Source organism: Aotus nancymaae, unplaced genomic scaffold, assembly GCF_030222135.1.
Source record: "Aotus nancymaae isolate 86718 unplaced genomic scaffold, 86718_ANA_hifiasm-v0.15.2.pri h1tg000057l, whole genome shotgun sequence".
NCBI classification, from domain to species: domain Eukaryota; kingdom Metazoa; phylum Chordata; class Mammalia; order Primates; family Aotidae; genus Aotus; species Aotus nancymaae.
This window is the reverse complement of record NW_026988471.1, coordinates 24,848,816-24,864,047: the sequence shown is the minus strand read 5'-3', so window position 1 is coordinate 24,864,047 and position 15,232 is coordinate 24,848,816. Positions and strand designations below refer to the sequence as shown.

At 44.2% G+C, this 15,232-nt stretch overlaps 1 protein-coding gene across 2 annotated transcripts in view; it reads right to left on the bottom strand.

Moving 5' to 3' along the window:
• Positions 1 to 144: 144 nt before the first annotated feature.
• The window catches only part of HADHA (hydroxyacyl-CoA dehydrogenase trifunctional multienzyme complex subunit alpha), a 55,293-nt gene continuing 40,205 nt past the window's right edge, over positions 145 to 15,232 (bottom strand). For both annotated transcript variants that reach the window (XM_064363919.1, XM_064363920.1), the window contains 8 exons: positions 13,498 to 13,632; positions 10,954 to 11,125; positions 7,074 to 7,160; positions 4,513 to 4,653; positions 3,993 to 4,061; positions 3,010 to 3,205; positions 1,396 to 1,510; positions 145 to 816 (listed from right to left, as the gene is read on the bottom strand). In XM_064363919.1, coding sequence (XP_064219989.1) covers positions 525 to 816; positions 1,396 to 1,510; positions 3,010 to 3,205; positions 3,993 to 4,061; positions 4,513 to 4,653; positions 7,074 to 7,160; positions 10,954 to 11,125; positions 13,498 to 13,632 — 1,207 coding nt within the window. In that variant the 3' untranslated portion in view covers positions 145 to 524. The remainder of the gene's footprint in view (positions 817 to 1,395; positions 1,511 to 3,009; positions 3,206 to 3,992; positions 4,062 to 4,512; positions 4,654 to 7,073; positions 7,161 to 10,953; positions 11,126 to 13,497; positions 13,633 to 15,232) is intronic.

Below are 15,232 nucleotides of genomic sequence, written 5' to 3'. Positions count from 1 at the left end.
CCTATCAGGTCCCACTTTCATCACAGCCCCTCCCTAAGGTGCCGTCTAGAATTCTGCACACATATCCTTACTCCCAAAACACAGGGCTTTCTTCTAGCTTGCTTTTTGAAGGAGGCATTTAAATCAGAAGGGCAAAGACGCTGATACAGAGTTTGGTTTTTATTGTTATGTGTTTGGTTGGGTACAGAATTTGCCCTCACCACCCCTGACCACCCTGGCCTCATGGGAGGCACAGGCACAGAGATGGCTCCAGATGGCTCTTGGCTGCCACTCTAGGCCTTGGGACTTACACAATGAGCACAGTGGGTTCCACCTTCCAATAGGAAGTGCAAACTCTCATTCACAGAGTTCACCAGGAGGGAGAGGTGGTCTTGGCTGAAGGCACTTTAATTGGGAAGCAAACCCAATGCTGGGGTTTGTCTTCCTTCTTGTTACTCTGATAAATCTAGACGCCACTCTGTTGGAGAACCAGCACTGCCGGCAGCTGGGGTTAGTGCACTGACTGAGTGAGGCGTGAGACCTGCTTACTGGTAGAACTTCTTGTTAGGGCTGTTAGCATGGTCAGCTAGCAGCTGGCAGGGCGTGAACTGTTTTCCATAGGCAGCCTCATACTTCTTGAGCCGGTCCACTAGCTTCTGGGCACCATACAGATCCACAAAGCGGAAAGGCCCTCCAAGACAGGGCGGGAAGCCGAGCCCAAAGACGGCTCCGATGTCTCCCTCTGCAGGTGTGGCCAAGATCCCCTCCTGGAGGCACATGACTGCCTCATTCACAAATCTTGTCACCAGGCGGAACTGGATATCTTCCTCTGAGGAGCTGCCAACAGAAAGAGATGTTTAGGTAGAAGAAGAGGAAAAGGGAAGAAAAGCCAGAGCTGCAGATGCAGAATGGAAGTCGGGATGGGTGCACGGGGAGCTCTGTGGGCGGGTCAGTGCTGGCCCTCAGAGAAGATGCTGCCTGGCGGGGGCCAAACTTTCCCATGGAAAAAGTGGAGAGTAACTTCCCCGAATTAACATGAAACTGAGCATCTAGAACAGGGCCTGGTGCCGAGAAGATAATCAATACCTCTTGACATCAACGATAGTCAGCTGTTCACAAATGACAAAGATCTGGGAGGGTGAAGGGTCCCAGGAGAATGAGGCCTTCCAGCTGCTCTCTGGGACCTTCCCAGGGAAGGCTGGAGCAGGGAGGACCTTCACTAGATGTGGCCTGGTTCTCACCTTGATGCCGGGCAGAGACCAAGGCAGCCCATGCGTGGAAAGCACCATGCCAGAATCAGGAGTGGTCCTCCCGTTCAGGTATGGTGGTCACAAAGAAAATGGAAGAGGGGCTGGGAAGCTTTGGAGTATCAAAGAAATGCATGTTTCCAGGCATTAGCCACTCAAATGAACTTACACTTCAGACTTTGGAGGTATCTTCAGACTCGCTAAAATACTATCCATGTCAGAATTCAAATTCTTACTCTTCACACCCTCCTGATAGATGTAAAAGCCCTTCCCAGACTTTCGACCTAAAAGAGGCAAGAAAAGGGAGTGTTACTATTTGTTCTCAGAACCCTGGCCTGGCCAGGAGTGGTGGCTCATGCCTGTAATCCCAGCACTTTGGGAGGCCGAGGTGGGTGGATCATTTGAGGTCAGGAGTTCGAGACCAGCCTGGCCAACATGGTGAAACCCCACCTCTACTAAAAATACAAAAATTAGCTGGGTGTGGTGGTGGGAGCCTGTAGTCCCACCTACTCGGGAGGCTAAGGCAGGAGAATTGGTTGAACCCAGGAGGTGGGGGTTGCAGTGAGCTGAGATCATGCCATTGCATTCCAGCCTGAGAGACAGAGCGAGACTGTCTCAAAAAGAAAAAAAAAAAAAAAAAAACCCAAAAAACAAAAACCTGGCCTGAGAATTCTTGTCTGTTGGTCTACTGTAAAGCTCTGGCCTCTTCTGAATTCCTGAATTTGTCTAGCTAGCTAACTCTAGCAAATTAGTCTTTGTCAGAAGAGTAGGCAGAGAAGGAAGGAAGATCTTGTGACCTGGAGCTTGGGCATCTGTGTACCTGGATGAGAAAGGCCATCTGGGTGAGTTTTAACATCCAGACATGCAACACCAAGCCCTAGGACACCCAGGCTGTAATGCTGATTTTGCTATTTTGCCAAGAGGAAAAGTCACCTCTCTGTGGGCCTCAACTGTATACTGTGTATTGTGAGCTTATACTTTCTCCCCACAGGTGGCCAGACAACTTGGCAAAGCCTGGATGCAGAGCTTGCTTCTGCACTATTGTCTCTAGGGGAATAAAAATGCTTGTACATCTGGCATAACTTGGACCAGAAGATGGTAGAGCCCTAGAAGGGTAGAACTCTGCCTTTTGTCCATAATCTATAGTCCTAGCCCTTAGAAGGTTCTCATGAAATCTTTTTTTTTTTTTTTTAAAGAGAAGGGATCTTGCTATGTTGCCCAGGCTGGCCTCCAACTCTTGGGCTCAAGCGATCCTCCCACCTCAGCCTCATAAGCAGCTAAGACCATAAGTGGTTGCCACCACGCCTGACTCATGAAATCATTTTTGAAATCTTCAATGATGGTCGGGTGCAGTGGCTCATGCCTGCAATCCCAGCACTTTGGGAGGCTGAGGCAGGCAGATCACCTGTGGTTGGGAGTTTGAGACCAGCCTGACCAACATGGAGAAACCCCACCCAGTCTCTACTAAAAATACAAAATTATCTGGGCATGGTGGCATATGCCTGAATCCCAGCTACTTGGGAGGCTGAGGCAGGAGAATCGTTTGAACCTGGGAGGCGGAAGTTGCAGTGAGCCAAGATCGCACCACTGCACTCCAGCCTGGACAATAAGAGTATCTCAAAAAAATAAATAAATAAATAAAATCTCCAATGACAAGTGCTCTTTCTAAAGTTTGCTTTAGAAAACTTTCCTCCACGAGAGCTTCTGTAACTCTTTGGTCTCAGGAAACTGCTCAGAACTTTGTAACTAATGGTGCTAGTTACGTTTCCTTGAGGTTACTCACCTAGGAAGCCCTTGGAGACCATCTGTGTCAGCAGTTCTGGGTTTCCACCTCCAAACCGCTCCCCAAAGGCTTTGCCCAGATCTTCTGCCACATGTTTTGCTACATCCACGCCAACTTCATCCACCAGTGTCGCGGCACCCACAGGAAAGCCAAAGCTTGTGGTCAGGGAATCCAGCTTCTTCGGGTCAACTCCTTCCTGAAAAGGAAGTCAAGCAGGGACCTCAGGGGAAGGCCAGCCCAAATCCCCCTAAAGGGGTCCCTGTACTGGCTCCAAACACTGCCTGTATAAAACCCACTTCTGAGTGTCACCTGACCAGGCTCAGGACTGGTGCTATTTCATTCAGGGAAGCATAAACAAGTTTGGGGCCACAAGTGGAAAGTCTGAGCCTTCTCTAATCTACAGCACTTTAAGACGTTTAGAGATGAATAAATTCTTCATTTTCTTCTTGTTTGCATTTCTGAATTTCAATAATAAAGAGATTCCATGACAGACGGCTGAGTGTGTCATGACCAACAGAGGAAACATTATCAAAGAGCAGCGCTAAGAGCCCTGTGATCCCCGAGTCTGGGTAAGTGCCCAGCGAGCAGGAGCCCTCTCCTTTCCTGCCAGAATGACCTTGATGGCTACTGGAGGGGTCTGTGTGCTGCAGAAACAGATGCAGCACCAGTTGGACCAAGCAGGCCCTATTCTGGATGGTCCCTGCCTCAGAGAGGTGCAAAAACAGCAGAGAAGACAGGCTGGGGGTCCTCTGGCTTGCCAGAACAGTGAGAGGCTGCAGGGGAGAGGGAAAGCTTTGCCCCTTTCGGTGCAGTATGAGCCCAACTTCCCACTTCTGTGCAGGGAGAGGGCACCAGGGACCTTCCTGGACAAGAGCAGGAGTTGGTTTATCAGAAGGAAACTTGGTCCTTACCTTGACATTATGAGTTTTGGAGTGACTGAAGGAGTAGAAGATGCCTCAAATACTCCGGAGAGCAATACCTACCTGAAGGATTCGGATGACTTCAGACATCATGGGTGCAAGACACCTGGTGGTATAGAAGCCAGGTCCATCCTGCCAAGGGAGAGAACGTGAGCTCACTGGCCCTGCTGCTGGAACTACCAGAGTCTGAAACACTCTACCTTTCCCAGGGTCACTTCAAAATCATTTGAAAGTCACTATAAAACTTCAGGTAACTTAAAATCTCAATCAGAATCCTTAAAAATGAAATTGCAGGGGAAGCCATACTAGGAGTAGTCTGGCTGGAATCAAACAACAGCATGTAGTTTCATGGTCACCTTCAAGGTCTGGGATGGCTGGGAGAACCCTGACACACCCTAGATACTCCCCACTCCCACCTTGACTCAGTGGGACAGTCAATACCACCATCCATCCTGGAGACAACCCAGGAGAAAATCATATCAAAATCTGGTCATTTGCCCCAGATTATTTATAAACAAGCCTGGAGGTAAAGGAGTTTTATCAGAACTTTTCAAACTCTGCAGATCTGTACACAGCCCCTTACCTTAACTACAATGATGACCTTCCCCTGCTTGAGACCGACTGCTACAGCTGAAGCACTGGTGTCTTTGGAAGTTTTTTCGGTCGTGATAATCTCCAGCAGCTGCATCTTGTCCACGGGAGAGAAGTAGTGCATGCCAATCACCTGGCAAGGGGAACCATAAGCCGACAGATTGGAGAATTGCTGATGAACCTAATGCATTCCTTCTCTGCTAGGAAAACACTGGAAAGAAAGGTGGCTGTGATACAGGAATACTGCCTGACATAGCTGAGTAGTTTGGTTCCATGGGTCTTCAATAAAAGTTCAGTATGTTTAGGGAGAGCATATTGTAATCCTCCTTTTCCATTTCTAAATTTTTCACTACAGACATCTGATCCTCCCAACAATCAGTGCCAAAACCATAGCTCGAGGCCAAACTAGATTTATTGGGGAACAATGGATGAAGGTTCCACTTACATGAATGATACCGATGGTTTAGGTAAGAGGATCCATTTTTTGGGAGGGTAGGGCAGGCAGAAGAATTAATATGCTGGACTGTCAGAGATGCATTTGCATTTTACACAGATGGGTCTCACCACCAGGATACTAGGTTTAACACTCCTCAACAATCAGATGCACTTGAAGACTCATTAAACCAGCAGTTCCTCCAAGTGTTGTACCCAGCCCAACAAGCATTGGTATCAGCTGGGAACGTTATGCCTGCACAGTCTAAGGCCTAGCCCAGCCCTACTGAATCAGAAACTCCATGGGTGGGGCCCAGATTTGTTTTAATAATCCCTCCTCGTGATTCTGATGCATGCTAAGGTTTCAGAGAACTGCCTCATTAAGCTAACAGTTACATAGTCTTCGCAACAGAACTGCAAAAGAAGTCTAATTCAGTAATTTATAGTTTTGCTTTCTCCCTTCACTTTAGCTATAAGGTACAACAAGTAATATCTATAATTTTTGAGTGCTCATTATCTACCTGTTCTTCCTTACATTTAATCCACTACAACCCTGTGAACTGGTCAGCCTACTTATCTAAATGAGGAAAAAAGGGATTAAGAGGTTAGTAGTTCAGAGTCAGTCAGCAAATGACGGAGTGGGATTCCATCACAGGTCTGTCTGTCTCCAATGCCACTGTGGAATACACAGATCAATTAAATGTTATGTAAACTTATCAATCCAAAAGTTGCTTCTAACCCTTAAACTGTTCTTTTACTTATGTCTGAAATACTTACGACCTGATTCAGACTCAGTACTCCTGAGCATAAGGAATTAGCCTTTAGTGACATAGAATTTCTACAAAATAAAATGCACCGATCTTAAAGTGTTCACATCAATGCATTCTGACAACTGCATATACATCCATATAATCATTACCCCAAGCAAAATACATTTACATCACTCAGAAAGTTGTGCCAAAGATGACCAATGCATCCTAGATGGCTGGGGATTTCCCACTTGTGGCACTGAGGTTCCTATGTCCCTTAGTCCTGGGCAAACCAAAACGGCTGGTCACCCTACGTTGCATTTTTGGCCTTACTATTAAAAGAACAACATAAGGCAAGCAGGTGAGGAAAGCTATCCGAGATACTTGTAGGCCAGAGCTGCAAAGTGTGATGTTTGCTCACCTCCGATGGCGGGGAGAGTTTAGCATCAAATGAACAGCAACAGCATCGCCTGTACTGATTTTAGATGACATACAGGTGCCTTGAGTGATGTGACATGGCCAGACTGTCCATCTGTAGACTACAGCTGCCACTTCTCCCTTATGACCTTTTTCCTGCCATCATTGAGCCTGCCTCTGTCAGGCCCCTGCATCACTTGTAATCTGCTGTGTGCTAGGAAACTAGATTACCCTGCATTAGTGAGCTAGAAGAGTAGGAATAAACAGGCTTTTGTGTTTTCAGTACACAGATTTTGTGTTAACACTATCAGCTGCTTAAAGTTCTTTTATTTTGCCTACTTTCGGCTGGTTCTGCTTAGCGGAGGCTAACGGATATTCTCCAGAGAAGTGAATTGTTTTACTTTTCTTTGAATGATTTCACTTCCTCTTAATTACTCTGGTTGAGAGCAAAAATAAATTTCTGGGCATCATTCCAAATACTCACAGAAAGTGCTTCTATACCCAGCCCTTTCATGCCCTGGGTAGAAGGTGTAAGCAAACCCACAGGCAGATACATCCCACCATTCCTGCCATTCCTTATCTGGAGTTGGAAGCAAACCTGCTCTCAACAGTCACTGACTCTGCTCTGTAGCGGAACTGATTATTCTGGAGCATCCTTTCTTGTTTTAGGTCCTGTCCCTCAATGCGTAATTGTAGGATACAGGTAGGCTTTATATCCTGGACCTGAAAAATAATGCCCATCTGGGATCCTTGGAAAGGATATTTTTGGTTGTACTTAACTCATTCCTGCATCTCACACTAGTCATGCAATTAGCATTTACATGTCTGGTGTTTAGGAACCGCCCGCAGCCACTTCATAATCCACACTAGTCTCTTCTGTACTCAAGCTCTAAGTCTTTATCGGTGAATCTGAAGCAATAAAACATTTCAGGGTTTTTCTTTGTTCCGAGTTTACCTTCTCAGGTCTTTTGCTGACAGCAGCGATTTCACTGATTGGGAGAGCAGATGTGTTACTGGCAAAGACACAGTGATCTGGAATCACCTGCAGGGAAAAGCATTTAGGAATGTCAGGTAGGCCACAGCAAAGCTAATGAGTGACACCTGGGCCAGCCCACTCTCTCATCCCCAACTGCTCAGACAGTAGATGCCACTCACCCAGACACTGGCAGGTCACCTAGGGGCTTCTGTGTTGGGGAATATGTTGACCTTGTTCCTTTTCCCATTCAGCCTTCCCTCTAGTTATGGCCCATCATAAGGTCACCTTATCCTGACCTGGAGACTACATCTCAGCAGCTGGGTCAATAAAACAGCTTAAATACTGAAAAGACAGCCTTGAATCCCAATTTATTCATTTCAACACCCAGCATGGATGTCAACTCCTCTTCTTGTTTGGATCTGCCCTGGAGTCTGGAAGCTTATGAAACACTCCCCGACTTCACCTTTGTAAGAACAAGCCAAAATGTGCATGCCTGTCTCATTTTATACAGTGTTACTAAAAAACAGTATACCACTATAATTACAGCTACAGTACATGAATACTATTAACTATTAGCCTTATCAACCTGGAGAATAGTCTCTAATGCAGATTGTCTCAGCATTCTGGCAATGATCCCAACTTATTCATGTGTTTTTTTTTTTAAACAGAGTCTCGTTCTGTTGCCCAGGCTGGAGTGCAGTGGTGCAATCTAAGCTCACTAAAACCTCCGCCTCCCAGTTATTCATGTTTTTATTTGGATGGTTGGATGAAAAATGTGGAAGGCACACCTGTGAAATGTGTGCAGATCTGGAATACGCAGAATCTTAACAGAGATGAGAATCAAGGAGGAAGATACATTCAACACACTGAAAAGCTGAGTACAAAATAAGATCAATTATAATGCAACAAAGGTGAAGTACTGCATTAAGATTTTTTAAAAAAGGAAAGAACTGTATAGGCACTTGAAGGACAAGACCTGGCTTGACAGTATTTGTGATAAAGATCTCATGATTTTAGTTAATCAAGAGAGGAGGCTGGGCATGGCGGCTCACAACTGTAATCCCAATAAGGAGGCCAAGGATGGAGGATTGCTTGAGGCCAGGAGTTCAAGACCAGCCTGGGCCTCATAGCAAGACCCTATATCTAAAAAAAAATAACTTTAAAAAATTAGCCAGGCATGGTGGCACATGCCCATAGTCCTAGCTACTCCAGAGGCTGAAGTGAGAGGATCACTTGAGCCCAGGAGTTCAAGGTTACATCATGCCACTACACTCCAGCCTGAGTGATAGAGTGAGACCCTGTCTCTAAAAAAAAAAAAAAAAAAAAAGTAGTATGAGTTGACAGTACAGCATGACTGCCAGAAAGCTTACACAGTGTCAGGTTACTTTCTTAGTAGTGTGTCTAATGCTGGTGGTAAAATCCTTTCTGAAGAGCAAATTAATGTCTCTAAAGCTGGGTGGCAAACATTCTGCCCTTCCTTGGACATGTACGTCTTTTCTCCCAGCTAGAAGTAGAGTCTGTTTCCCTTCTCCTTGAATCTGAGCTGGTCTTGTGACTTGTTTTTATCAACAGAATTCGGCAGAAGTTACCTTGCCAGTTCCAGGTCTACCTAGCTCTGTGAAGCCCAGTCTTCTTTTTTTATTTTTTAAATTATTTATCTTTTTTTCTTCCTGACAATAAACTTAGGAAGCTCAGTAGCTTCTGCTTTTGTTCTCTCAGAAGTACGCAGCAAAATGCAAAGTTCTGGTGAGATGCTAAGTGAGGACAGGCCAGGAGAGATGTGGTGGAAGCAGTGAGGTGCCCAAGCCAGCTTCCAGTGGAATGCAGTCCCAGGAGTGACCCCAGCCCTGAAATTAATGGACTTAAGCACCAGCTGTCTCTGCAGAGCCCTGCCCAGATCGCAGAATTATGAAAAGACAGTTGTTGTAAACACAGCAGTAGAACAACCAAGACATAAGATAATAGAGAGGATAACTGAAACGGGGTGGTCTAGAGTTAATGTCTGTGGAAGAATGTTCAAAGGAATGGGTTTTGTAAGTTCTATGGGCAATAAGAGAAGATAATGTTTGTTTGTTTGTTTGTTTGTTTTTTTGAGATGGAGTCTTGCTCTGTCGCCCAGGCTGGAGTGCAGTGGTGTGATCTCGGCTCACTGCAACCTCCGTGATTCTCCTGCCTCAGCCTCCTGAGTAGCTGGGATTATATAGGCGCGCGCCACCATTCTTGTCTCTTCCTTCTCCTTGCCTGCTGGGTTCTGTCTCATCTCCTTGCTGCCTTTAACTTCACTTCGTGTTTCAGTTGTGACTATTATCTTGATTGAACTAACAAACTTTTCTCTTTTTTTTTTTTTTTTTTTTTGAGTCGGAGTCTTGCTCTGTTGCCCAGGCTGGAGTGCAGTGGCACAATCTCAGCTCACTGCAACCTCCTCCTCCCTGGTTGAAGAGATTCCCCTGCCTCAGCCTCCCAAGTAGCTAGGATTACAGGTGTGCACCACCAAAAATTAGCCCAGCTAGTTTTTTAATTTTTAGTAGAGACAGGGTTTCACCATGTTGGTCAGGCTGGTCCCAAACTCCTGACCTCAGGTGATCCTCCTACCTCGGGCTCCCAAAGTGTTGGGATTACAAGCATGAGCCACTATGCCCAGACAACTTTTCTCTATTCTGATCCTCCCAAAGCCAGATTTTCCAAAAGCAAATACCATGTCCTAGTCAGTAAGTGCTCTTCTCTCCACCGTGGCTGTGTCTGCTTTTGATGCTTCTAGAATCTACCTACCACTGCAGTGCCCTCAAAGCCCCAGGAACATCATCTAGATGTCTAAGTTGAAATGCCATCTAGCACAGATGGAACACAGATCCACCAACCTCATCTGAACCTTCTCCCTCACTTGAATCTAGCATTACACTTTGCCTAAGGAAAAGATTTTGGAATGTGTGTCTCACAAGGGGAACGTGTCCCCAACAGAGCTGCTCATCCTTAGTTTTTAAACCCCCTTAGGTTCAGACTTTTTTTTTTCTGAGACAGGGTCTCGCTCTGTTTCCTAGTCTGGTCTTAAACTCCTGGTCTCAAGTGACCCTCTTGCCTCGGCCTCCCAAGTGCTAGGATTACAGGCATGAGCCATCATGCCTGGCCTTAAGTTCAGTCTTAGTGGAGCACGGACCGTCCCCACATGGAAGGGCATCTTAAGAGTACCACCTACTTCCTTGCAGCTCACTGCTCATTACACCCAGCATGTTGCCAAGTCAGAATCATTTCATGTTCGTCTTTTAGTAACCCACATTCTGTTTATCCAACTGTAGACTAGTTTAGGTGTCGGTCCTACCTCATGCCTGAATTACTGCCATTACTATTTCTTGGGGCTCACTCTTCCTACTCCCCACTTCAAGCACTCGTTTTGTTCACGTCAGCCCATCTCAAGAAGTGGTTATGGAGAACATTTGGGAGCTGGGCTAAAGCAGCATTTCCACAGAACAAGCATCTGGAGGAACTGTTCTCCCTATTTCCTTTGCAGCCTTAGACCTGAAGAGGTTTGGTTATGGCTTGTGGCTAACCAAAAAATCTTAAAGCATCTGGCTATCCTCCATGAGGTCATCTGTATGTTTGGGTGACAGATCTCCTACATGATTAAGGTGAACGAATCCTGTGCTTATGGTAATAAACTACTTAATTTTCTTCCTTTAGGATTTAGACTTGACCTTTATAACATATGCAGTCTGCATGAGCACACATAAAAACTTAACTTTGATAACAAATAGTCCTTTTTATAAAAGCAGCCATGAGTTTCCTATAGCTCCTTTAAAAAAAACCCACCTCAGTGTTTTTTGCTCACTACACTAGAATTCAAGTACAGCAGCCCCTTGCTTACCGCTTCTACTTCCTTTAGCACTCTGTGCTTAAGACTAAGGTCCTCAAACACAGCTTCAATCACCATGTCGGCCTTTTCAAAACCTTGGTAATCAAGCTGCCCAGTCAAGTTGCTGAAGATGGAATCCCTTTCGAATGATGTTAGAGCTTTCTTCTTCACTTTATCATTCAATCTAGAAAAAACACATTCCTAGTTAGATGGGAAGAAAAGGAAACTAACATTTATTGAGTGTCCATGGGCCATAGTACACATGTATTCTTCACCAACTCTGTGAAGTAGTTGTTCTATTACCCTTATTTTGAGAGAGATTTCTAAGTTGTTTGAAGAGTCTCAGAGGGACCTCTGGTCAAATAGCTTGATAAGGGAGGGTGCTAGAATTCGAAGATATGTTAACCCCCAAGTGCACATTCTTTCTACCACAGAATGCCTCCAAATGCCCAACTTACGTAAACTAACTCACTCTTAAACCAGGTAAATTTGCCAAGAAGAGTAAACAACACAAATACTAGAACGGCAAAACAAAAGAGCAGCTCTGGTAATTCTCTACCTATGACAGGGGAAGCAGCCGAAGTGTGTTTGAGACCACATGGTTGGATATTTGTTTATAGCAAATATATAATTTTATGTTATTCTGTATTACTGTAATCTTCTAAAGAGCAAAGACCAAGCATTATTTCCTATATTCTCCATCTACTTCCCACTCATTAGCTAGTAACACATTGCACTGATTACATAAAATATTAACTCAAGTTTTCTTTTTTCCCATAGGGAGCGGAAAAGCATTCCTGCTCTTTAGACATTTAACTGATTATTTTTCATTGCCAAGGAAAACAGGCTCTCTTAGATTCCATCTGACCACACTTTCAGAATAAACCACCTAGAGTTTTCCTCTAAATGAAGAATGAAGCTAAACCCCATTCACTAATTTCCCTAACCAAAAGAAAAATTAAGACCACAAGATAAATACAAAGGAGTATTCAAATGAGGTGTTAAGGGCTGGGTGTGGTGGCTCACGCCTGTAATCCCAGCACTTTGGAAGGTTGCAGTGGGCAGATCACTTAAGGCCAGGAGTTCAAGACCAGCCTGGCCAACATGGTGAAATTCCATCTCTACAAGAAAAACAAAAATTAGCTGTGCATGGTGGCGCATGCCTGTAGTCTCAGCTTTTTGTGAGGCTGAGGCACAAGAATCACTTGAACTCAGGAGGCAGAGGTTGCAGTGAGCCGAGATCGTGCCACTGCACTCCAGCATGGGCGACAGAGCGAGACTCTGTATCAAAAGAAACAAAAACATCAAATAAGATCTTAAAAGTATGGGTTCAAACCTTCTTTGGTTTTTGACAATCATGACAGCAGTCAGCATTAGTTGCTCTAATTCTAATGCCTGATGAAACTATTCCCAAGAAAGGACAGGAACTATTATGTCCCAAGTCAGCAGTGTGATGAATGGCACTCACCAGAACCTGATGTTTCTAAGACAAAAAGGGGAACCCAGGACACTATTCAAGAGAGACTAGGGGAGGAAACTATTTTACAGCAACAGTTTTTTACTTTGGTGACGGTATGGAATGCTGTTTGGGATGCTTGCATGCTAGTTTCAGGGCAGTGCTGCTATCCAGCATATGTCATATAACTTGTTATCTTACAACAATCTGCCAACATGATTAAATCTGCCAGCTCCTGGTTGGCATTATGGCAGCAATATGTGAGCTTCTCTGCAGAAAAGGGATAACAACATGCCTAAGCTACATAATCCATTTAAGAAACAAAAAAGTTCACTCAGCAAAAAATCACATGCAGGATGGTTTAAGTGCAGGCAGCTTATCCATTAAATATGAGCAGAAACCTGTGATAAAACCAACCCCCCATTTGGCCAAGCTGCTACTCCATCTCCCCACCTGCAAAACAGGCAGTAGGGGTGTGGCAGTGAGAGAGGTAGGTGGAATAAAGGTGGGAATGTTATTCTCCCTTTATTAATTCAGAGGTAAGATGGAGATAGTCTGTAAAGCCCCAGACACTGTGGAGGAATCAGTTCACTACTTCTCTCTCTAATGCCATCAGGAAATACAAGACTCAAGAGTCCTGATCCTGGTCCGACCTTCCCTCTGCAGTTACCACCCATTTCCTTACATCCTGACTTCACTCAGTCTTCTCAACAGACAGTCATGCTATTTCAGTAATCCTTAATAATACAGCAATTACATGCAAACTGTATCAAAATCCAGAGGCCTGACGCTAAAGTGTAAATGGTATTAACAAATATCTACTAGATAAAATTTTCCCTTCTGCATTCAAAGGCTACAGAGTTCAAGGATGTTAATTATCTATAATATCTATAACAAAATGAAGTAAAAGAAGGAATTGGTATCTCTAAAAATCAAAAGAAACTTGGCTTCACTATGAAGTATCTAGAACTCATTATGTTCAGGAAAAAGGAATCCATGATGACAAAAACAAACAAAAAAACCCACCAAACCACACAAAAGACAACCAACCAAGAAACAAAGGACGTTCTAACTCTTGCAAAGATAGAGAGCAGACTTACCCTTTGAACACTTGTTGCTGTCCTCGGCCTAGCCCAGTGAGTGTGGCATCTTTAAGTATAGTCTTTAGCCCCTTATCCACAGAGACTTGGGCAATGCCTGCTCCCATCAGCCCTGCACCAAGAATAGCCAGATGCCTGCAAGGAAAGGACGAAATGACTTTTGGTAAACAGCTCTTAACTGATTTCAGTAAAAGTGGAAGATTGCCTAAGTTATCCAATAAACCAACTAAAGCAGGCACAACTCTTAGGTCAAGAGATTGTGACCAAAACATAAATAAATAAATAAATAAATAAAAACACAGCTTTAATAAATAATCGATTTTAAAAGTTAAGTGCAAAAACCCACCAGGTCTAAAAGAACTGGTCTACCCAAGAAGATAGAATCATACTAATCTTCAATCATGCTTCAAAATCACTGAAAACAACCAGTTTATGCTTAAGTCAACATGAGTATTTTTGTTTTCTGAACAAAAGCCAACTTGCAGTGATATGCCCAAAGACCAACCTCTTTTTTTTTTTTTTTTTTTTTTTTTTTTGAGACGGAGTTTCGCTCGTTACCCAGGCTGGAGTGCAATGGCATGATCTCGGCTCACCGCAATCTCCGCCTCCTGGGTTCAGACAATTCTCCTGCCTCAGCCTCCTGAGTAGCTGGGATTACAGGCACGCACCACCATGCCCAGCTAATTTTTTGTATTTTTAGTAGAGACGGGGTTTCACCATGTTGACCAGGATGGTCTCGATCTCTTGACCTCTTGATCCACCCGCCTCAGCCTCCCAAAGTGCTGGGATTACAGGCATGGACCAACCTCTTTTCTTATTGAACAACTTATTTGTTAGTGATTTTGACTATTTTCCAGTCAACTTTCTTTGTTTTTTTTTTTTTTAGAGACAAGGTTTTGCTCCCTCACCTAGGCTGGAGTGCAGTGGTGCAATCCTAGGCTCACTGCAGCCTTGAAATCCTGGGTTTAAGTGATCCTTCCACCTCAGTTTCCTGAGTAGTTGGGACTGCAGGTGCATATCATCACTCCTGGCTAATTTTTAAGTTTTTTGTAGCAATAGGGTCTCGCTATGATGCCCAAGCTGGTCTTGAACTCTTGGCCTGGCCTTAAATGATACTTCCACATCAGCCTCCCAGAGTTGGAATTATAGGTGTGAGCCATCGTGCTCAGCCCTCATCTTTCATTTCTCCCGAAATCTGTGCCTTTATCACATCTTGTCTGGATGAGTTCAAAGTCTCCTTGATGGTGTCTTTGCTTCCAGACCTTATCCCTTCCTTAAACACCTCCACATATGCACATCGCTACCTTTTTTTGTCCCTGAATTCCTCTAGAACTTGTCAGGACCACTTGATTTACCCGACTCTTCTGGAATGGCTTCATGTCCATAATGTGTCTCCTCATTTAAATTCTAAGCCTTTTGAGGACCAGAGATCATATCTGATTATTCATTTTAGTTCTCTCTAGTTCTGGAATAATTTGCCATGTTCCCATAGTAAATAACTAAGAAAAATATTTTAAGAATCTCTTCTTTCATAAAAGAAGCCCAGGTTTACAGCATTGTTAATCAAATTAGAGTTGTAATAAGGGATAACGTTTCATTCCTAACCATTTTGATTATAATGTTCAAAATCATATTAAAGTCCTGAAAAGGAACTCTAACTTCCAAGTCCTAGGAGCATCTTGTTTTTTTGTTTTTGTTTGTTTTTTTTTTTTAGATGGGGTTTCACCATGTTGGT